The 24740-nt window shown below is 31.3% G+C and overlaps 1 protein-coding gene across 5 annotated transcripts in view; it reads right to left on the reverse strand.

The window, feature by feature from the left end:
- Nucleotides 1–1980: 1980 nt before the first annotated feature.
- The window catches only part of LOC115891578 (period circadian protein-like), a 38362-nt gene continuing 15602 nt past the window's right edge, over nt 1981–24740 (reverse strand). For 2 of the 5 annotated variants that reach the window (XM_030912069.1, XM_030912070.1), the window contains exons 4-23: nt 24330–24457; nt 23892–23975; nt 22859–23007; nt 22588–22795; nt 21963–22175; nt 21722–21907; nt 21386–21669; nt 20546–20692; nt 17973–18199; nt 17267–17431; nt 16971–17103; nt 16625–16816; nt 16218–16380; nt 15652–15788; nt 13019–13180; nt 11373–11492; nt 8162–8332; nt 5150–5329; nt 4923–5060; nt 1981–2346 (exon numbers count right to left, since the gene is read on the reverse strand). In XM_030912069.1, the coding sequence (XP_030767929.1) occupies nt 2260–2346; nt 4923–5060; nt 5150–5329; nt 8162–8332; nt 11373–11492; nt 13019–13180; nt 15652–15788; nt 16218–16380; nt 16625–16816; nt 16971–17103; nt 17267–17431; nt 17973–18199; nt 20546–20692; nt 21386–21669; nt 21722–21907; nt 21963–22175; nt 22588–22795; nt 22859–23007; nt 23892–23975; nt 24330–24457 (3274 nt within the window). In that variant the 3' untranslated portion in view covers nt 1981–2259. The remainder of the gene's footprint in view (nt 2347–4922; nt 5061–5149; nt 5330–8161; nt 8333–11372; nt 11493–13018; nt 13181–15651; nt 15789–16217; nt 16381–16624; nt 16817–16970; nt 17104–17266; nt 17432–17972; nt 18200–20545; nt 20693–21385; nt 21670–21721; nt 21908–21962; nt 22176–22587; nt 22796–22858; nt 23008–23891; nt 23976–24329; nt 24458–24740) is intronic. The other 3 variants (XM_030912071.1, XM_030912073.1, XM_030912072.1) reach the window with 3 other exon arrangements.

A 24740-nucleotide genomic window follows, 5' to 3' on the forward strand; every position in this document is an offset into this window, starting at 1 on the left:
AATCCAGATTCTGTGGGGAAACACCAGTACACCTCATCACTGAGTGCGCCGAGACGACAACCATTCGTGCCATGAATTTTGGTACGACTGATATTGGAGATGGAGAACTACCCTCTATAAAACCGTCCCAGATACTGGCTTTTGTCAAAGCCCTGGGACTGTATGATGAGTTATGATTCAAGAAAGGGGGACACAATGGATCTGTAAGGTCGAAGTGATTAACCCCCCTCCCACTCATTCTAAATTCTAAAAAATTTCTACTATAAGTGCTACATATTTTAATGCTAAAAAAGTGTCGATAAATACATCAGGGACGTGCATATTATGGGTTATCATTGGAATCTTTTTCAAACAAAAACATGTGCGCCAGTGACTTTTTTTCTTTTGATATCAAAATTGTGTAGGCCGTTTATTGCCATTTAAAAGTTATCTCTTGATATTTTGTCGAATTCGGCCTCCTTGATGAGATAAACGCAATTTTATTAATCACAATTAATAAAATTAGATTTTACCTAATTTATCATTAAATATTATTAATACTAGTTATTATTACTATTACTGCAACCTACAGCAATTTCAAATACAAAAATAAATGTATTTAAGATAATTACAAAAAAACTAATTTTAAAAATTTTTAACATCCTGTAACTCTAAAACTATGCATTTATGGGAACTTGTTTTCATTTTTTTGATGAGGAATCAATTAGTACTTATTTAAAACTTTCGCGAGTTAATGATATTAAATTTTTTAAAGGTTGCTATTGACTTGGATCAAGGCAAATTAATAAAATTGCGTTTAACTCATCTAGGAGGCCGAAATCGGCAAAATATCAAGACACAACTTCAAAACAAAAAAACAAAATCGGCATTAAACTGCTTACATTATCTCGCCAACAAGTGAAAAAAAGTCAGTGGCGTACATGCTATTTTTACAAAAATATTCCAGTGATAACCCATATGCACGTCCCTGGTGAATATGTCGACACTTTTTTAGCTTTAAAATATGTCTCATTTACTTTTACCCTCAAAATTTCATTAGAAACGCTAAAAGTACTCGGAAGAAAATTATAATAAATCGAAAAAATATTAAGACTTTAACACCCTGTAGATACGAAACAAAGCAAAATCGGACCTATGTTGATATGAAAAATAAATCTTATTTTTACGTGAGGAATCAACCCCATAAGAGATGGCACATGTTTTTTGAAACACCTTGTATGTATTAAAACAAGAGGTTAAAGCCGGGACCCCATTAGCGAACACCCGACGTGATGCCACGCTATCCCACATGTTGCGACGTGGGAATGGGTGTACACATTAGGTAACACGTGTTAACACGCCTGAAATTTTTATTGGAGTTAAAAAAGTTATCAGTAGGGTTACGAAAATACTAGAAGTATCGATACCCATACCGATATTAGATTATAATCATAATACCAGTACACCAATATATTCAGAATCGAATATCGATATTATTAAATCAATCTTTTGGGGATCAATCTTTTGTTGCCGATTTTTTCTGGATCTATCTTGTTATATCCGATGTTGAATCGATTCAAAATATCGATTTATTTTATTATTTTGGGGCATCCCTACTTCAACTACAAAAGTAGATAGCTGCGGGACTGCCTCTCTAGTCCCGGGGACTAGAGAGGCAAGCGGGGAACAACACGCCGTGACACACGTCGGTGAGTTCTGGGACCGACGAATCAACCATCACACGTGTCATAGCGGGTTATACCGTCGGATGGCGTCGCGTGTTGCCTAGTGTGTACGCAATACATGTAATTAAATGGAAAAACATATGCACAGATCTTCATGACATGGGGTAGCATGGCATCACGTGGCGTAGCGTGTTGGCTAATGGGATCCGGGTTTTATGGTTGCAAACATATCGAAACAAATTTGGAGGTTGAAAAATAAGATAAAACTCTTAAGAAATAAGTATATTTCTATATAAACATTTAAAATTAGCTTAATTCTAGTTGATTAGTTAATTCTAGTTGCCATCTAAAATAAAATAAATAGGCATAGTAAAAATACCACAATAAGAATTTTTATGAGAACATTGATTTCTAATATATAAAATGTATCAAATTTACAGATTAGTTGTATAAAAATATACACATAAAACCACCAAAATAAGTAGAAAAGATAAGAACTTTTATATAATATACTCGTATAAAAATACAATTGTTATAAATAAAATTTTATGTCGATTTTATAAAACGATGTAAAGCTGTGCTATTTTTTGAGTACTCAACAATTGGCTTCTGGAGGTGGTAACGGTGCATTTTCTTCATATATCATCATCAGTGAACTATAAGAACGTCTTTTTTTTGTTCCCTAGAAAAAAATCTTTTATTAATTACATATTTTCATAGGTTTGTAAAAATTATACATTAATAAATAATGATCTGTACACTTAAATTTTAGTTATATAACATTAGACAAAGTATAATGCTACATAATAGTTAAGGACGCTAGAAATCTCGGCATATATTTTGATTCTAATTTAAAATTTGATATACATGTAAAAAATAAATTGAAAATTGCATATATGCGACTAAAAGGTTTGGTTTATTTTAAGAAACATCTTCCTCAGAATACAAAATATTATCTGTGCAATTCGCTAATTTTGTCCTTGTTTGATTACGGAGATGTGGTATACGGCTCTTCATTGACTCAAATGGTTGCCAGATCCATTCAAAAACTTCAAAATTCCTGCATGAGATTTTCATATAATATCTCATTTCGTACACATATTACGCCATATTCAAATCAATTTGATATTCTGTCTATGGTAAATAGGCGAAAACTTCATATGTTAACATTTATCTACCGTATCTTACAAACTGGCCAACCGCCTTATTTAAAATCATTGTTTATACCTTTTGACCACGCTCATGTAACAAGAAACTTACATTGTTTCAGAATACCTCAACATAGGACGGCTGGCTTTCAGAAATCGTTTTCTTTTCTTGCGCCGCAATTATGGAATTCTCTTCCAATCAGTGTTAAATGCTTTAAATCACATTATTTTAATAAATAATGGCGAGTCTTAAATAAACAAATATTTTCAGGGCTGGTAGATCTCTACCACTCTGACTAGTCTAAAAAAACGTTCTTGCCTTTTTGTGTAATGTTTTTACAGTTTTGAAAAAGAAATAATATTTAAAAAGCTGTTTTTTTTATAAATTACCGATAATTTTACATCACTAGGCTAACGTAACTGTGCTAATAACTTGCCGATGTTTAGGTGAGAATCGGTCTTAAATGGACGATTTTCCATCGATCTATACAGGGTGCTACAAATTCGAGGTACGAGCATTGGTATCTCAGTAACCGTATAATAGATACGAACATGGTTAAATTGGGGCAAAGTTGAGCTTTGTGATGTTCACCAAGATGCCATCAAAAAAGTTTTAAAAATTTCAAGGATGAGTTTTTTGGAAAAAACGGATTTTTATGAAAACCAATTTTATTTTTTCCTGTCATTATTTTTTAGAAAATCAAAAAACTAATTGCACTTTCTCATAGCCACTTTATTATGGCTATCTGCTAGTATTTTTAGATTTTCAATTTAGCTGATAATTTATGAGATACAGAGGCCAACTTAATATTTTTAAATACGGACCTGCATTTTTATTTCAGATTTTGAAAGAACTCGGTCTACTGAGTACAATGATATGCCACACTTTATACTTTTTTTTTGCTTTGGGTACCTGAACAACAACAAAACTATTTAATAATTATTTAAAATAATTTCAAGTCCGACTTTGGTTTTTTAAATTATTTAATCTAATTATATTCATCGCAACAATATTGATCAGCGCTAATTAACATTGAATAAGGAAACTTGAGCCAATTGGAAGATTCAAATAAATAATATCCAGGTCAGCAATTTCAATAAGATATTATTTTTAACTTTTTTATTGTAAATTTGATATCTCAGTGTGTGATCTAATAATATGCATAATATTAATCGTAGTTATTTTTAATAGTAGTAGTTTCTAATGCTCTACATGTTCGAAAGGATTACCCTTTTGCACAAATTTATTTTTCGTTCAATTTTATTTATAGCTCTTTGAACTTTCTTCTTATACTTCCGAATGTATTTTGTACTCTTTATTGTAAATAGTGAGATGTATTGATTTCACTTTTAAAAATGATGTCAAGTAATGTCCTCCTCGCCCCTTGGCGACAGGTCTAGGAACCCTCGCTGGGCATTATACTGCCCTACCATTGCCAATCCATCTTCCGGGGAAATTATTTTTATATTATTTTTTATTATTGCATTTGATTTTCTGTATTCAATGTTTTACGCCACGTCATTGTTAAGTTTGAAAGCTTATTAATATTGTAACGATGAATAGATTAAATATTAAAAAAAACAGGGCCGGACTTGAAATTAGTTTAAATAAATTGTGTTTAAATGTCCAAAACAAAAAAAAAAATTAAGTGTGGCATATCGTTGTACTCAGGAGATCGAGTTCTTTCAAAACCTGAAATAAAAAGTGCAGGTCCATATTTAAAAAAATTAAGTTGGCCTCTGTATCTCATAAATTATCAGTTAATTTGGAAATTTAAAAATACTATCAGATAGCCCTAATAAAGTGGCTAGTGGAGAAAGTGCAATTAGTTTTTTGATTTTCTAAAAAGTAACGACAGGAGAAAATAAAATTGATTTTCAAAAAAATCCGTTTTTTCCAAAAAACTCAGCAATCCTTGATATTTTTAAAACTTTTTTGATGTCATCTTTGTGAACATTCCAAAGCGGAACTTCGCCCCAATTTAACCATGTTCGTATCTATTACGGTTACCGAGATACCAATGCTCGTACCTCGAATCTGTAGCACCCTGTATATATTATCTTTATATTATTATTATAATTTTTCATTAATGTAAGGTTAAGTACTTACTTCAGCGCCATTCGCAGATGTGTCATCGCCACTACTGCTGCTCGACATAAACCCTTCCTCTAGTGTTAGTGCTTTAGATAAACCTTCCAATTCCATTTCTATATAAAGTTGATGCAGTTGATCGTTGACCATCATTGGCTAAAAAAATAAATTCAATTGAACCCTAATTTTATTTAGAAATGTTAAGAAACGATGAAATAAGCTTAAATATTTTATATAATACTAACCTGATTGACATTTTTGAGGACATTTAAATCGTTTTTAAGTATATCTTCTAGATCTTTGACGGATACTTGGTATCGATAAATTAGTTCTGGAGACATGGATACAGATTCCAACCATGGCGGTTCTTTTTTCCTCATAGGGTATGATTTTTGGTGTTGTCGTAATATGTCCTTTAAGGAAAACTAGTATTTGAATATTTTAATCGTCAATACTGAAGGAACATAAAGTTTTATCAATGTCTTGTTTATGTCCACAGTTAAAAACATCTGATTTTATTCATTTTTAAAATGGCGCATCTCATAATATATGACACGGAGGCTCAAAGGAGAACGATCTTGGTGGGATATGTTAAAGACAGTGTTTACACCACTCGACCAACTATTGTCGACAATATGAGGGAAATGATTGTGGCTGCTTTTCGAAGTAGAATCTCACATATCCCTTTGAACACTAAAAAATCTTTTGATTTTATGTCATCTAGGTAATTTTTGTCACTCAATACGTGTATATTTAGTTTTAATTCTGTAATAAGTAAAATATATTTTAAACGTGTATATTTTTATTACCGTTGAATATTACAATCAATATCCTTTTATTTTTGTTAAATTAACAAGAGTATATTGCAGCTACCTAGATTTTATCAAATAATAAATATCTACGGACGTAAAATTCCGAGTGTTCCGAGAAATGACGAGCGTTCCATTAAAAAAAAAACAACTTTGATGTGTAACTTATTTTGGGAACACGCTGTAGAACTCTAGTATATATTTTTATAAAATGATTTCATTTAACCTACATATACTCCCTAAAGTTCATTTCGATATAAACTATCGTTCCTCTGCCTAAGCCTCTGCGTCGCGTCGTATGGGAGGCGCCACCATCAATAAATTAAAACTTAAATTTCATTCAAATTTTATTTCTTTAATGATAATTTATGAATAAATAATTTAATGGAGTTATTATATAAAACATACACAGGGTGAGCGAAAAAAAAAATCGGGATGACCTTTAAAAAATATTAGGCGATTTTCATATAAAAATTTTTAATTTGACGTTTCTCTAAAATGTTATTTATACAGGGTGAACCAAAATCACAACATACTTGTCTTTTTTTCTTGTAAACTGGCTTTGCAGAAAAATTTGTAGAGGCAAAAAAGTTCCTAAATTGACTTTTAACTAGAAACATTTTTATTTCAAAATTAGACAGGAGTAAAATTTATAGTGAAACATTGAAAAAGGACTAGCTCTTTGAACACTCTATATGATAATAAAATATTTATAGCTGTAAGTATTATTCCACACAAAAACACGACTTGATAAATAACATCAATAATAAATAACTTACTTGATCCATACATCAGATTTCAATTTTTAACTTGAACCGTTTTTGAAATACTTTTTTTGAACTTTTTTCCTTACTTTTTTGAACTATTTTAAAAACTGATCTTGGTTCACATTATACCGGGTGCGTCTCAAAACCCCTATAACTTTTTTATTTTTTCAGATAAAAAAACGAGATTTAGTATGTTAGTATATGACATAAATTGAAATTGATTGACGTATTCAATTGTTTTTGGTCACTTCCTGTTTCACCGGAAATGACTACAACTTTTGAATTTTAAATAGCACCCTCGTTTTTTGTTTACTTTATTTGATAGAAAATGACACCTTGAAGAGAATGACATATCATATGTCAACTTTTGACATTTTCTCATACGGTTTATTTAAAATTGTAACATGCAGTTCACAACGACAATTTGACTCGAAATGGCAAGTGTGTGGTACCAAATTATTCGTAAAAAAATGCTTTTTCCAAATAAGCTAATGAGCCACCCTCGTTCCATTTGAAAAAATTAAGATATGATTAAAAATACGATTTGAGCATCTTTAAACCGACCAGGACAACACACGAGAAACATTAGACACTGAAATCTATTTTTCCAAGGCTGCTTGATTAAAAATTAGTGTTTTTAACATAGCCATGGAACTCTAGATTGAAATTTAAAATACGATTTGTTTTAAAGCGAAAATGTCAAAAGTTGACATATGATATGTCACTCTATTCCCAATGTCATTTTCTATCGAATAAAGTAAAAAAATACCGAGGGTGCCATTTAAAAATCAAAAGTTGTAGTAATTTCCGGTGAAACAGGAAGTGACCAGAAACAATTGAATACGTCAATCAATTCTATTTTACGTCATATACTAACATACCAAATCTCGTTTTTTTATGTGAAAAAATAAAAAAGTTATAGGGGTGAGCCTCTTTTGAGACGCACCCGGTATAAGCAAATAAGTTTTTAGGGAAACGTAAAAAGAAAAAGTTTGTTTCATATACAGAATTTTTCTGTTACTAAAAAGCAATCACGGCCAGAATTTTTAGCATTTATTTAGCATTTATTCTATACACCCTGTATATGCTCCAAAGGCACGGGAAGTTAAAATTACTTTTTGTTGCTATTTTTATATTTTTACAGTTTGGGGAATTTTATGCCAAATTTGAAACGAAATAATAATGAATATGATTGAAAAAAAGCTTCAAACGGCTGGGGAATGACAATACATGATAATTTTGTCGAGGTCAATCTCTAGACGTCATTTACTAAAAATTGATATAAAACTTAAAATTCACTAATTATAGAAAGGTTAAAAAAGGATAGAACGTTTCCAGACACACAAATCTATTTCCAAAAAAATATTTTTTCTCGAATTTGAAACTACACTATTTTAAAAATCACTTTTCTCAATATAAAAATAAATTACAACATTATTAAGAACTGGCAGTAAGCGCCATTAAAAATTAAAGAAGAGTTCGGGCCAAGTAATGACGTCTAGGGCTTGACCTTGCCAAAATTATTATTTATTTTTTTTCCATCGTATGGTACTAGATTCTAGATAGAGTTTTCTCCTCAATAAAGACAATAAAACGATACGATACTGTATATGGAGTAGAACATGGTAGATAGAGAGTTATACCAGAGTCTATAACTACGTCTGTTTTTACATATACTCACATCGTCAGTACGACTAGTCCTGTTCTGTGATGTGGTATCGTCATTTGATCCAGACCCAGTGTCAGTTTTCAGAAACGAGGAGTACGAGGAAGAGTAACAACTGCTCTCTTCATCCAAGTTGTTATTTTTTCTGTAGCTAATTCCTAGTTTAGGTTTAGGAATTTCCTGCATCTGAAAATAAATAAGATAGACATGCTTTATATAGGAAATAAATAAAATATGAGGAACAATCATTTTAAACTTGGACGAGTCAAATAATCTTTAGTAGTTTTATTTAATTTGACGAGTAAAAAACATTTAATTCTAATTTAAAGCCAAATTTACAAGGCGATATTTTTAGGTACATTTCCTTCAATTTTGGATTGCACCTCTTGTTAGTTTTCTTTAGTATCGCCATGTAAGCAAAGGAAGATGTACACGTATAAGTTATTAAGTCTAATGGATAAACATGTTTAAAGTTATCGTTCTCATTATGGAAGATACTTTTTGTATTATATTTTGGTAATATTTAAAATGTGCATTATTTGATGATAATAGCCTTATATACAAGGGTAATGCGCTATATATATACAAGGTTAGTGAGCTAAGACGACGACCATTCGTGCCTTGAACTTTGGTACGGCTAATGTCAAGGATGGAGAGCTGGCCTCTGTGGAGCCGTCTCAGATATTGGCTTTTGTTAAAGCCTTGAGACTATGATGAGCTATAACTCGTTATTACTCAAGAAAGGGGAACACATAACAGATCTTTAAGGTCGCGGTGACTAACTCCCCTCCTAAATATTCTACATTCTATATTCTACAAGGGTAATAGGTAGGTATGTAAATGTAAAATTAATCCAAAGTTTAAAATTTTAAACTAACAATTTTATCCTTTAATATTTTATGGTATATAGCTAACTATATGTGAAACTGAAACATGAATCTTTGAACTGAAAGAAAAACTGAATCATGTAACATTTTTTGGGATATTTTTTACTTTTTCTAGTTTTAAAATTTTATTTGTCCTACTTTTACTCGCATAACTACTATTTTTGGAGATAAGATTGTACTCAAATATTCCAATCAATGCAATTGTGACTGGGTGTTTCCCCAGGAACTTAATTTAAACTTAGCTTTTATTATTTTATGTTGATTTTTAAGTTTGTTTCAGTCATTATGGTTTCAGTGGTTATATTTTGAAACATTTGAAATACATATAATAAAAATCCTGGATTTATTACAGAAATGGATTATTATTAACTGGGAACGATTTTTAGAATTGATTGCTATAATTTCAGTACGTGTAAATCAACCTTTCAAAGCTAATTCTACAGAAACTTTTCGCGACATACTGACCTGGTAATTAATCCTAAACTCGTGGTCTGGGTTTAAACGTGTAAGATAATAATGGAAATATTCTATGTTTTAATCGAATATGTCACAACGAGACAAAAAAAGTGGTCTGATACATTTCGTCTATGAGGTATTGTTGTCAGATTTCGGTGACTTTAAATTACTAGTGCAAAAGATTTTGCACTAGTAATTATAAGTCCACTACAATTTTTTTTACCGAAATATGCGTTTCGCATATTGCAGGTTTGGTCCAGCAACCCCTAGTCTTCACACAATATTCCTAAACTTTTATTTGTGTACCTGGTTAATTCAATATCCTTCCCATCTAACTCATCTGTATACATACAGTGTCCCAGATAAAGTTTGCATCATATGGAACTTTTTTTATTTATTGACTTGATGAAATTTGACTTGGGCGATAGTTTCTGCTTTGATATAGATTAAAAATTTACTCTGTTGCCGTCGGGTATCTATCAAATTGGACGTTTAAAGTAATAAATGGCTAAAAACGGGTTTTCGTGGCTAAATTTAGAAAAACCTTACTTAAAAAAGTTGTCTTTCTTTAATTCTACATAAATATACCAGTTTCCAGCCATCTAGATGAAACCATTTTTTCGCCATAGCCACCAATTCTCGTGATAGAAGGAAAAAAAACTGACATGAACCCGTTTATCATTCAAATATTTATCTAGTATTCATATATTTAGTTCAATGTTTTTAATAAATCAATAGTTTTTTATGAAAATCTATAAATCAATCTATAATAATTCTTCTATATATCGAGGTGACAATATTTTTATACATTTTTATGTCTATATATTGCTAATGTAATCAATGGGAATTTGTAGCCTTCCCCACCAGTCTATTTTATGAGATAGAGCAAAATTACTCTATATCAAAAAAGTTACAAATTTCTCGATGATTACAATAGTAATATTTAAAATACCTGTCCACCTGCATATTTTGAGAAAAACCCTGTTTTCTGATTGACTATCAGAGAAGCGCCCCATAGCGAATATATTTCGTACTTAAAAAATAATTTCCAGTGATTTATGTTGGTCGATTTACTTATTACAATATTTTTTTCTAAAGTTATACGATACGTAGTTTCTGAGATACAGCCGGCATCAATTCTTAGTTGGCCACCCGGTACGAATAGAAATTTTATGATTCCATTTCCATAAATTCAGGAACTTACTTTGTGTCATTCAGTGATATTTTCATCACTTTTTGTCTACAAGTAAATTAATTTTTTTCTTTAAAAAGCTATTAACAGATTCGAGTAAATTTAACTGAATTTAACTGAATATATGACCCCTAGGTAAATATTTCCCCTGACAAACGAACTACCATCAGTTATTTTGCTTCTTCTACAACAAGCGGCTGCTATTGGTTAAAAATTACAAAATTTTATTTTTCATCTAGATGGCTAAAAATTGGCACACCTATATAAAATTAAAATGGAATTAACTTTTTCAAATAAAGTTTTTCGAAGTTCTACCCAGCTAACCTATTTTTACCCATTTCTTACTTTAAAGGGTCAAATTTGACAGATATCTGGGGACAACAGGCAAACTTTTCTTAAGTCATTTTAAACTATTGCCTAAGACAAATTCACACAGTCAAATAAAAAAGTTTCATATGATACGAACTTTTATCTGTGACTGTATAATCGAGGGCTTCTGCACGTAGCAACAGGCTACCACGTATGTAGCTGCAGGCAACTCTGCTTTTCTTTGTGCCTTTATCTCTGTCAATTGGTTACACGTTATATGTAGGCTGTTGTTAATCTTTGTTTTACGCGTTAAAATACAGACCACGGATTTAGAATGACCAGGCCGATATGCAATAAGGAATGGGATGCTTGAATTGGCAACCTTAGATTCAGATTTGTACTGTCCCGCTTGCGTTTCTCCATCGGGCGGGCTGACTACCGGCGTACCTGGCGAACAGACCGAAAGCAGTCCCATGTCTTTTCGAGAACACTCGGACATAGCCTAAAAATAAGACAAGGAATCGCCTGACTGATACTTATCCCGTTAATAATATTGCACAACATAAACCGAAAACCGGGTGCGTCCAAAAAGTGGCTCACTTAGTTTTCCTTAGTTTTACTTTTTTATTTTTTTTCAGATAAAATAACGAGATTTGGTATGTTAGTATATGACATAAATTAGGAATGATTGACGTATTCAATTATTTTTGGTCACTTCCTGTTTCACCGGAAATGACTCCAAATTTTAATTTTGTGGCACCTCCGGTATATTTTTATTTTATTCGATAGAAAATGACACTCTTAAAATGACATATGTCAACTTTTGACATTTTCCTATATGGTTTATTTGAAATTGTAACATGCGGTTCATAACAACAATTTGACTTGAAATGAAGTGTTGGTACCAAATTATTCGTTAAAAATGCTTTTTCCAAATATGCTAAAGAGCCACCTTTGTTCCATTTGAAAAAAAATTATGTTTATTATATTTAGATATGATTAAAAATACGATTTGGGCATATTTTAACCGACCAAGACAAGACACGAAAAACATTAGACGATAAAACCTATTTTTCCAATGCTCATTGATTAAAAATTAGTGTTTTTAACGCAGCCATGGCACTCTAGATTGAAATTTAAAATACACTTGTGTCTTAAGTTGATATATGATATGTCATTCTATCCAGAGTGTCATTTTCTATCAAAAGTAAAAATATACCGAGGGTGCTAATTAAAAATCAAAAGTTGTAGTCATTTCTGGTGACATAGGAAGTGACCAAATGAATACGTCAATCAATCCTAATTTAGGACATATACTAACATTCCAAATCTCGTTTTTTTATCTGAAAAAATAAAAATTTATAGGGGTGAGCAACTTTTGAGATGCGCCCGGTATATCTTTGATCGCAGGGAATAACAACTATTTTGATTTAAGCAAAAATAAACATTAAGCAAAAAGTGGGTTTAGATGAAAATAACGAAAATAATTTTTCAATAGCCCAGAGATTCAGTCAAAGAATTGTTTAAATTATTATATAAATATTTAAAAAGATACGGAGGGCCAATTTTTTGATCAAATTTTGAAACATTGTGGAAAAATATGTATTTCTGTTTGAGTTACATTAGGCAAAGTAAATCTAACAAACATATTTCATATTACAGTAATTTTTCTTTATTATGTCGCAATAAATTATAAGACTAGAAAATAGAATATAAAATATAGATTGACTAACCACTTTTAAGTTTTATGTAAACATCAAACACCATAGTATAAAAAATAGAATCCGATTTCGTTACCCAAAGACATATAATACTTATGTTAGAAAGAAATAGTTGAAAGTTTAAAAAGACCATATTTTTAACGTGTTTGAGTAAATCAGGTCAGTTACAGTTAAAAGAACTATGAACTTTAATTGCTGTATTTCTGCCTCATTATAGATTATCTACAACTAAAAAATATGCTCATATTTTTACTGTTAACGTATTCCTTGCGATCACAGAAATATTGTCATGTATTATTAGCCTTACTTTATTGGCTACACTTGCGGAAGCAATAGAGCCCATCCTACTTCCTGGTTCGGCTTTAACGGAAGTCGCTTGAGAGGAAGGCCTATGACAGACTGGCGTCTGCGTATTTGAGCTCATGTCAAATCGGGTCATGTCAGTAGCAGGTTGAACTTCCGGATGAATCTAAAAAAATAAGTTATATAAATCAAGGGGTACCTACACATAATATTTAGATGGTGGCCCTCTAAATCAGGGCGCTGGATGTGACCGGGGAATAGCTAGTGATAAAACATAAGAAAAAAACATCTAGGTTTTTGATTTACTAACATTTTAGACATGAGAATTATTTTCATGTTTGCATTGTCATTTTTTCTGTGTTATAAAAATTTGGAGTAACCCGAAACAACGCATATTTTTATACGAATTACGAAGAAATTAAAATCGGTTGCTCTAAAAAAGAGATATCACCATATGAAAGTAAAAATACAATTGACCGTCCTTCTCCAATTGTTTGGTTTGGTTTGGAAAATATGTAAAAATGACGTGAAGAAATAAAGCTTGATTTTCATGCATATTTTGTCCGACGATACGATGATACGATATTAATTTTATTGGTTGAATTTAAAGACTTCGATGGGTTAGAAAATTACGAAGTTTTCAAATTTATTGCATTTACATGCCTCCGTTCATCGGATATACGATTTGCTTGTGATTGGTGTCAATTTATATTTTCATTTCCGTACCGATTTCGCTGTTTTACTTATAGTCCAAGAGCTAGCAACGTTTCCAAGAGAGAATTTTATGAAAGCTGATTCCTTAATATATCTTTTGCTGTGCTCTTCTGAACAGAGTGCGGACCGTCTGGCTGCCGGTGGACGTTGCGTTTACTAGTGCGCATCATATCTGTATTCAACATTTGTTCACTACTGCGCAGCATAAGTTCGTCCTGTATTTCAGGAACTAAGGAGGCGAGGACAAACCTGTGTGTAGCATATTTAGTTTCATAAAAAAGTAGCAAAGTAATGTGAAAATCGCATCATTGTAACTCTATACATATAGGGAAATTAAAATAACTTTGGTTGCACATCATAATACGACCCATGATATCGTTGATGACGTGCACCCAAAGTTATTTTAATTACCCTTATAAACAGAAATCCCATAAAAAACGAAAATGGGATAGCCTGTCCAGATGTGATGCGCTGTAGTAAACCGCAGCCAGACGGCTCGCCGCTAGGTCAGGAGAGCATAGAAAAAGACATATTAAAGAACCAGCTTTCTTAAAATTCTCGTTTTCCTGACGGTAGCTCTTGTACTATTATATTTTTATTAAGGTTAGATTAAATTTGTCAAATAAGTATCAAAAAGTCCGTTATCGTAAGATCTTTCTTCGTCGACCGGCTGGAGTAAAAAATTTACGGATGAAAAGTGGCGCGCAAACGCTATGACCAATCAGAGCGCCATCGGACCATCGTATCATCCGATAACGGACGCATGAAAATTAAGCTTAAGCGTGCAATTTATTGAGGTCCTTATAATATTAATAACTCTGTTTTTTCTCAGGTAAGATTTCGAATGGATTTCGACAGAGGATGACAGAAAAAAAGCAGATGACGTCCATACCAATCTTAGATACCAGTATCTATTTATTTCGCTAAAAAAAATTCTAATATTCTTTAAGTTAACTATGATGGGTTTATAAGTAAATGCGTCGTGCGTCGTCTGTTGTTGTTTTTATCAAGTTATATTGGTTTATTTCAAAAATGACAGATCATATTTTAATATTGTTGGAGTGACGCAACGATGAACGATGCACGGACGCAGATGCGTATGAACTCGACTTAAGATTTCTGAGGCTTGTCAAAATCTTGCCAAATTATAGGTTATAATTTGTGTCAAATTATGTGAAATGACCTGCGTTTTGGAAGATGATGCATTTTGATTCGTGTTATTGCGTGTGTTTTGTTTCTTTTGAAGTTAGGTAGAGGAAAAATCGAGGGAAAATTAACTGTAGACCACAGTTTATAGTTAATATTCGGTGCCCAGACAGAGAGTTTTATACACCAGTAAAATTACCATCAGATGATAGGCAAATAATAAATTTTAGTACTGCAGAAAGATAATTTAAAAAGGTACTGGTTTAAAAAAATTAAGATTAAAATTAATCAAATTTAAGGTATAAAATTCAGTGTTATCATTAATAAAATATTTTGTTTTATTTACTCCTGTGCAATATTAAAATTATTTTATTTGTACATAAGTTATATTGATAATTATAATAATAAATGCAGGGAGTTACTTGAAGTTTGAAAGTAAGAAATAGTTCTTTTTAATATTTTTGGTATGTAGTGTTTTGTTTAAAATACTCCCAGTTTGTTTGGTATTAACACTACAGTAATTTTTTTTTAAATAAAATAACTCAATTAGATTTTTTCAGTTTTATACAGTTTTTTCACAATATTTTGAAGTATGCATTCCAATTGTATCAACTTATTTCTTTGTAAAATAAAACCAACTTTCGAACTAGGAATTAATTTACAGTGATATCTTTTTTTACTGATATACATATAAATATTATTTGTTTCTTAAGTTCTGTCATTATCGGGTCCCAAGTTATAGCTCTATTATTGAACCACCCTGTACAGGTTTCTTACCCTTGGTGGAGTTGCATTGGCTGGTCTAGCTGTGGGAGCAGCGGTGACCGGTATAGAAAACACCGGTACTGTTGGACAGAGAACTGGTGGTGTTGGAAACATCGTGTTGTAGAATACATTTGCTGGCAAGTATTGCACTGCAAACGTTAATAAATAAAACAGTAAAGTATTTTAAATTAATGTCTACTTTTTGCTGCTAGAGCTAATCTGCACGGGACCTATTTTGTTTAGGCGGAGTTCGAACTGCGGTCCTCGGCCATATAATGACTTACCGATTTAGCGACTGTCTAAATCCACACTTACGAGATATCAGACCTCTAAGTGGTGTGAATTGAGTAGTGTGCCAAGAGATTTTATTCTCTTGCCTTAAAATGATAGGATGGTGGAGTTTTAAAACTAATTTCTAGTGTTGTAGATTCAAATCGCTAGATACTGTTTTTATAATCGGGTTAGGACCAAAAAGGAGTTTCAAAACTTACAGATCAGCGGTTCAATTCTTTACATGCGTAACTTAATTTTAAGGATTCTCCTAATTTCAGTAATTAAAAAATCTTTATTAGTCTTACCTTGATATCGAGGTAGTGGTTCAACGTAGGATCTTTGTTGGACAGAGGCGGGGAGGTAATATACAGGGAAAATCCCTGTATTCATGGCCATTGTCCCGTTTAAGCCTGCATTGGTGGATTGATTGGTTAATGAAAAAGGAGGCCACGCATTAACTTCATGCATCTATTCAGAAGTTTCATTTATATTAGACTTATTACTTTAAGAAAGTTTTCTCGTTAGTTTCAGAATTCGTTATTATACAGTGACTGCCAAAAGATGGTAACAGATGGGGTCAATTTTTCACATAAAGTGTTTCTCGGTAACTCAATATTTTCTTTTATTTATTGTCATATTTTGCCATTTGCCATGGCATTTGACTGCCATTTTTTTGCAATCACTGTGTTTAGTGGGAATATTCATAATTTACCTCTGTTTGAAGTGGCTGAGTTGTACGCCGCAGGTCTTGTTGATTGGTTGACTGATGCGTGGCAGTATAGTGATGCATTTGATTACGTCTACAGTATTCTTGGGTATTATTATTATTTGCATGATGTTTTGTCATCTTGTGACAGTCACCTTCCCATGAATGCGATCCGCTTCGTTTAACACCATGCGTTTGCTGAAAAGTAAATTATTAGTTTGGTTATCTGGTTGGGTAATATCTAGATTTATATATAACATTTTCTTATGAGGTTAATAAGGCTAATCTTTTATTAGAACGTCATTCTATTACACAATTTCCGATAAATATTAAATAAACAATTTATCTTTACCTGGTTTTCGTCTCCTCTTAATGTTTCATTTGCATGCTTTTCTAATTTTTGATGGCATTTCTTTGCATCTTTGTTATGAAATCTTTCCTCGCGGTGCCTTTGGATTAAAATTTTTTCCATATCCTCGTTATGTCTAAAATTAGTATTATTGAAATAATATAAAACTTTAATTTAAAAAGATAGTTTAATAAAAATATTTTTTTCCGTAGTAATTAAATGAATGACTACCCTTCTACATAAAATAGTTTTATCATACATATCTTATAATAAAATTTAGAAGAAAAGATGATATTTACTTGACTAGTACAGATTCGGTCAACTGTGGAGGTTTATATGAATTATTAGATGTGTTTGTTCCACTAGTTGTACCACTTTCCAAATTGGGGTTACTTCCCGAACTGAGGTTTCCAGCACTTCCTGTTCTAGATGCGCCACTATTTTCCACTGGTGAAAGACATTTTCTAAAAAGAAATACATATTATAATATAAATAAATCGCATTATTTATTTATATAATATCGATTTATATTTACTCCTTAAATAAGAAATTTATAAAAAAATACAAATACGCTTTTCAATATTTTATTTATTTTACTAAAATTGTGTTTGATTTACCAGAAAATACCACTAGAGAGATATAAATATTTTGTTTCTACATCTTTCAGTTTTCGTATAATCAACCGAGGTGAATGAGGTGCGCCACCCTGTATATTAAATATTATTTAATCTAAATATTTATTTGAATTGTTATTCTATTAAATACTGCTGTTTTTTGCTGTTTTAATTATTTATTTTCTACGTAATAAGCAACTGGAATAAATTTCTAAATTCTTCAATATAATGATTGCAAATTGGAAAAATAAAAAAGTGGGTCCCATAGCCATTGAAGTTATGTTATTAGTCATTAAACTGGTACTTATAAATTAATTATAAGATAAAAGTTTATAAAGTGATTATGAAACAAGTAAATCGAAATCAATATCAAGAGTAAAATTTGACATACTGAGTAGTTCCCACGCAATCTGTGATGTTTTTAGAATCGGTATCCATAGTATTGGTTTGGGAGTTGCTCTCATCGGAAATGGTTGTTTTAGGGTTGCTTTGAAAGAACCTATTGATGTTTTCGTTGTAGTTTAATTGGTTATAGCTCGGAGGTGTCTCCGACGAGGATTTGCTGTCGCAATAGTCGTGGTGTGGAGATATCTCCCCCAACATCACAGAATCTCTCTCCTAAAAATCGTTAATGTTATTGGTATATTTTGACTTAAAGTTTTAAGTTGTATTTTTGATAAGAATCAACAAAATCAACTTATTTAGTTCACAAGCCAAGAACACAAATATTTGTAGATTTCCTGGATATTACATATTGGCGTGCAATCTTCACATATAGTGTAGTAACTCAGTAATTTTTCGAAAAAAAAAGTAATATCGCTGGAAAGATTTAAAAATGATGCTTTTTATGAAGTCAATGTCCAACTATGTTTTCCATTAAAAAAAACATATGTTTGTTTCATATGTCAAAAATGATAGGCTTTAGAAAAAAAATGGAGGACAGAGTCTCATTAAAGACCTACAACTTTTATCTGAAAACTTTTTGTCTAAAATAAACTATAATGGAATTAGGAAGCCATTTTAAAATAACCGAAATTTGTTAACTTTTTCATTGCAGAAAACTCAACCTGTACAGGGTGGGTCAAATTGGATGCTTTTAAAAGGAAACACCCTTTTCTATAGGAGATAGTCAAAAACTAATATCGGTGTCTGGAGCTCAATTTTTATCAAAAACATGATGGTGAAAACCGCATGTCGATATCTGTTACCGTTGACAGGTTGATACCGATATCTGTTACCGTTGAACAGGATGTTTTTCAAAAATGTGCATTTTCAACAAATTGCTGTAACTTTTTTGCTATGGAAAATTATTTTTATGAAAACATTTCCAAAGCAGCTTTTTACGTAGAATTTACGGTTTATGGTTTCAGTATAATTTTTTTTTAAATTAATAATTTAAGAATTATCAACAAAAAATTTGATTTTTTATACGGGATATCCTGTATTTTATTAATTCATTGAAAATAATTTAAAATTACCTTTCCAAAAATATAACATATTTGATATTTTGCTCGATTCCTCTTCGAGATATAGAGTTTTTAAAAATTCGCCCACTTTAAATAAGTAGGCTTTGAACCGTGCCAACTGTAATGCAAAAAAATTGTAGCTGTGAGCTACAATTAAAACGAAAATAATATTTGCAATGAGAGATTTAGAATTTTATAACAATTTAAACTATATATAACCACATCAACACATTTAAACAAAATCTAATAACAATAAAAATTAATAGCAAACCAAGACATGCGATTTTGCTACAGGTGTTCGACATGTCGACCGTCTTCTGTTATGGACAGACGGGACCGTTTTTGAATATTTCTCGCGGAATTCATTAACTCCATGGGGGGTGAAAGATATCCTCGCATAGTACTTCTAATTCTTGTCTAGATTATATAGGTAATTTAAAAATAAGAACCTTATATTCTTCCACAAAGATAAAAACCCAGGCACTAAGTCCGGCGGCCTCAACGGCCAATGGCTGGGATTTTGGTTAGCTAATCAATTATTCTCGAAATTGGCTACAAAAGTTAGCTGATAACTTCAGCGTTCTAAGGCAGTACCTTGTGTTGCTGGAAAAATATATTTTCGAGTTCCATTAGGGGCAGATCATCAATAAGGGGTCTAAAGCCTACTAGTTAAAAGAAGCGAATTTTAAAAATTCTTTATTTCGAAGGGGATTATAACAAAATATCAAGTGTGCTATATTCTTATTATTATATAAGTTCTTTTCATTTAATTAAAAATATATAAGGCGTCGCAAATAAAAAATCAATTTTTCTCTTGATAACTCTTAAATTATTAATTTTTTTTTTTTTACTTAAACCATTAAATTCTACGTAAAAAGGTGCTTTGGAAATGTTTTCATAAAAATAGAAAAATTTCCATAGCAAAAAAGTAACTTCAAAACAGTAACAGATATCGATGTGAGGTTTTCATCATCGTGTTTTTGATAAAAATTGACCTCCAGACACCGATATTAGTTTTCGTCTATCTCCTGTAAAAAGGGCGTTTCCCTTTAAAAGCGTCGAATTAGACCCACCCTGTACATGCCTACATAATATTATAAATTTTTAAAAATGGTATGTGAAATCTTTCATAAGTATATAAAAAATATGAAAATTTATAAATCTTTTATTATACAAACTCAAAATCAACATACTAAAAATTTAAGAAATGCTCATCGTAACCACAAAAATTATGTCATTACTGACATTTTTTTTACCTTATGCTTTATCTTTATAACTGTCATTATTTTTTTTATTAATTTGCAATATGAAGGTTGTTATATTATTACTCTTATAAGGAAGAGTCTAATTTTAAGACACAAATAGAATGAAAATTAATGTAACATTAGTAACATAGCCGGATATTTTCCTATGCATTTTATTTATTGAAGATTGCAAACCTCCATTTTTATTAATCGAAATACTATAACTTAAGTTACTAATATGGTATACAACTTACGGATATCGTTGGATCGAGATCTTGAGGTAATTCAATTTCCAGTTTTGATGGATTAACATCGTTCGTAAGTGTTTCCATAAAATCTGCCAGAACTTTGTATCGCTTGGTCACTTCCTGTTGTGCGATATCGGTTGGTTTAGGTATTTCCTGCCGATTGAAAGATATGTATCAGAAAATGGGTAATGATACTGAGACAACATTTTTTGCTCTTATTTTGATTTTTTAGTCAGTTTTAATGTATTTCTTATATAGAATTAAAACTCATAAAAAATATCATTCATTATTATTTTTTATTATTTTAACAGAACAGCTTATTTGTTCCAAAAATTATTGAATACCATAATGAGTTTTGTTTTAAATTGAGATTATTTTTTTTAGATTTTCAAGGATCGATAAAAGACTATATGCATTAATTTTATAAATGGTTTCAACTTAAAATAACAATTACTAATTCTATGCGATTAGTTTGTTATATTTTTTTGTGTTTATTTTGAATTATTTCTCGTTTACATAATAATTGGTTTTTTGTAAAATATATAAATCTGGAAAGATATTTTAAGTGTTGAATTACTTTAAGATTATTGTGACTTTAGATAGAATACCGATTCAGTAATATTTCGAACTTACGATTTTTCAGTTCTATAAATATTTTATAAAATAAAAAAATAAAAAATAGAAAGTGTGCATCATAAAAAGCAAAATTATGAATATTTCTAGTTGAAATGCCATTTTTGTTAGTTCTCTTTGCCTTTTCCCTTGAAAAATCTGAATTTTCGTAGTTCTGATACGATTTTCTGTGTTTAGAAAGCGCAAATCATAAACATTATCTTAGTATCTTACCTCACTGAGAATTTTGAGAATTTCAATTTGAATTTCTTTTCCCTGTTTGATAATTTCCTCAGGAATTTTTTTGAACTCTTCGTCGCTAGGAGTATCGAAAACATTTGGATTGAGTGGTCCTTGAAGAACCCGTTGTAGGCGTATTACGAATTCCATTTTTTTAGACCATGGATTCATTACCCTGGACCATTCAGTTTCGATCATCGCAAAACAGCCGTTTTGTACTAGAAATCTATGAGGATGACAGCGGAAGACCGATCCTTTTTTATGGCACGTTGTTATCACTAAAATATTCGATAGTAAGTATTTGTATTCAATATATAGGTAGAGCAGTACCTGATTTATAAAGTTCTTTTAGAATCGGCATATCTTCTGGATGGTAAAAGTCAAAAACTGACTTTCCTAGCATGTCTTGAGGTAAGAATCCGAAATGACTGACTACTTCGGAATCTACATGGTTGAATATACTTGATGCGGTATGACGTATGCCGAATTTAACTGATACTATCTTCTCTCCTGGTACTAATAACAAAATAAAATATGAAAGGATGTAAATAAACATTAAATTTTGTTTTACCTTTATAGGAACTATGTACAGGTACAGCTATCACTACAAGAAATATCCCATGATTGTTGTTACAGAATTTTAAGTCTTGGGTTTCTTCTATCCTTTTGATGGTGACGGTCAAATGGAAGGCTTGATAAGATACTTGCTTATTAACAATACCAAATTCGGGGGATTTTAATCCTTTGTATTGTCGTAGGCACACGTAGAGGTTGTTTTTAAAGTCTGCCAAACAAAAAAAAACTTAGCAAAAAAAATAATAACAAAAACTAAGAGTATAGACATTTATGAAGACACGGTAATAGATTTTATGTTGAGGATTCTGCTATAAATGCGGTTCTCAAAATGTTGTTAAATAATTCGGTTATTTTCAATTTATTTTAAAAATGGTAAAAATGGCGAAGAAAAAACATGTTTCTTTTGATCAGATCTACCACCTCTTAATACTAAACTAACTAATAATTAAAAAAAAAATACTTAACACTTCTGATAAAATAGACAAAATATTTGTCTTTTTTAAGACTAGCGCAAAAAGCAAATTACTTTACGCAATTTAATCATTAAAAAATAAAACTGGTATAAATTAAATATATGTATGATATAACTAAAAGAGGTCAAATCTAATATGTATAGGTACCTCGTAGTTTTCCTTCAGCATCCATTAAAGGTGAAGCTAAACAATTGGTAATTTGACTGGCAAAGGTATCCCTGTCTTTAGGATGGATAAAATCGACAAACGATCGTCCAGTCCAAGTATCCTTGGGAAATCCCAGCACGTTGGTTAAACTAGGTGTCGTGTAAATCACCGCGCCATCATGTATGGATATGACGCAGCAAAATCCTTCCTAAGAATTTTTTTAATACAATTTTTGAAGACTACAAATTAAGACTATACTAATTTAACTCACGTTGAAATGACTTAAAGTCTGCGGTTCGTTATTGTTGCAAGGAATGAGGTTTTCCTTATCACATTCATCATCGGCCTTTTCAACTATGGAATCCTCTTCCATACAAATAGTGGATTCTTGTATATTTTCTAACTCGTTACTGCTAGTTTCTATCAAGAACAAAAAGGAAACAAAGACAGAGTTGTATATACTTAAATTTTCGCGCTAGCGCATCGAGCTTTAAGTGACTGTTAGATTTTAGTTATTATAACTATTGATAGTATTTATTTTTTTATTCGTATTAAAATATCAAACATTAATTTTGATATTTGAGGTCTTCTATTGTCAAATTAATTAATCATTTTTCATTATTAATGATTATTTTCTCGCTTTACTGTTTTTATTAAAATCTGAATAATAAGTTATTAAAGTCACTTCTCTTAGTGCTATAGTCGCCGCCAACAATAGTTCAGACTCCTAAAAAAACTTATTTCCGAAACAGAAAATTTAAAAATAAATATTTTTTTAAATGAACAATGCGATCGAAAAATAAAAGACGCCTTAATTGCCTTCAGAAAAATCTACCGATTATAATTATACAGGGTGGTTCGAATTGTATTCTGGGAACTTCGGCAGCATATTCTGCAGATAAAAATGTGCCAAAAAATTATAAATTTATATCCTAAACTGCTTCGTTTCTAAGATAAGGGTCTAGGGGATTAATTTTTATTTCGATTTTTTCATTCGATTAGTACATTTATACGAACATTTTTACTTATTTTTATCTGCAGAATATGCTGCCAAAGTTTCCCGAATACAATTCGGACCACCCTGTATACATTTAAAAGTATAATCCGTGAGAATCCTAAAGGTGTCTCTCTCTTGACGCCATTTTTCTTGATCACACATATCTACACCATGTGTGATATATTTTGCCAATGTTAAGAAATGTTAACATGATTCTGCATTAATATTATCGATTTTCTTTATAAAAATTTAGCAATTAATTTTAGTATTTTGTGCTTAGATATGGTCATATTTAATAGTTATTTACCTATTGCAAAGGCAGGTAGTGCAGCTACAACAGCAGTGCAAACTGGTTCAGAGGCCTCAGTCGTGGGAGCCGGACATTCTACACCTATGTATTGGTTTTTAATTAATAATCAAGTAACGACCAGTTTGTTATCTTAATTAATACAATGTTTAATAAACATCAAATGAAATTTTGCCATATTACGTCCGAATTTAAATTACCTTAAGAGCGAGCCCCCATTGCGCCAGACTTAAAGCCCCCAGAACGACTGCCCTCACGGTTTCAGATAGACCTAAGACCACTATTTTCCGTTTACATTCAGGATTTAGTTTGTTTCATTCAATGTGATTTGGAAGTGTGGTGATTTAGAGTATAGTGGATAAGGTATTGGTGCGTGTAGTAAAAAAAGTCCCGTTATCAAGAAAATTGGTGGTAAATAAAACGGAGAAGGTGAATTACCAGTAATGTTGTCGTCGGTGGGATTTTCTACAACTGTCATCTCGGCCGGAGCGGAAAACTTTTCGGGAGGAGTTTTAGTCTTTTTCTTTTTATGTTCTTTGGAACGTTTGCACGGCACATTTTCAGAGCTGAACAGAGGAAAATATAGTTAAACAATTTATACTAAAACTAATATACCGGGTGTTTTTCAGAAGTGGCTCACACCTATAACTTTTTTATCTTTTTGAGATAAAAAAATGAGATTTTGAGTTTTTAAGACATAAATCAGGACTGATTGACGTATTCAATAATTAGTTTCGGTCATTTGTTCTCACGGGAAACAACTACAACTTTTGATTTTTAAATGGTACACTCGGTATTTTTTTACTTTATTTGAAAGAAAATGACATTGCGGATAGAATGCGGATAGAA

Source organism: Sitophilus oryzae, unplaced genomic scaffold, assembly GCF_002938485.1.
Source record: "Sitophilus oryzae breed Bouriz unplaced genomic scaffold, Soryzae_2.0 scaffold_1188_pilon_pilon, whole genome shotgun sequence".
In the NCBI taxonomy this organism is placed as follows: domain Eukaryota; kingdom Metazoa; phylum Arthropoda; class Insecta; order Coleoptera; family Curculionidae; genus Sitophilus; species Sitophilus oryzae.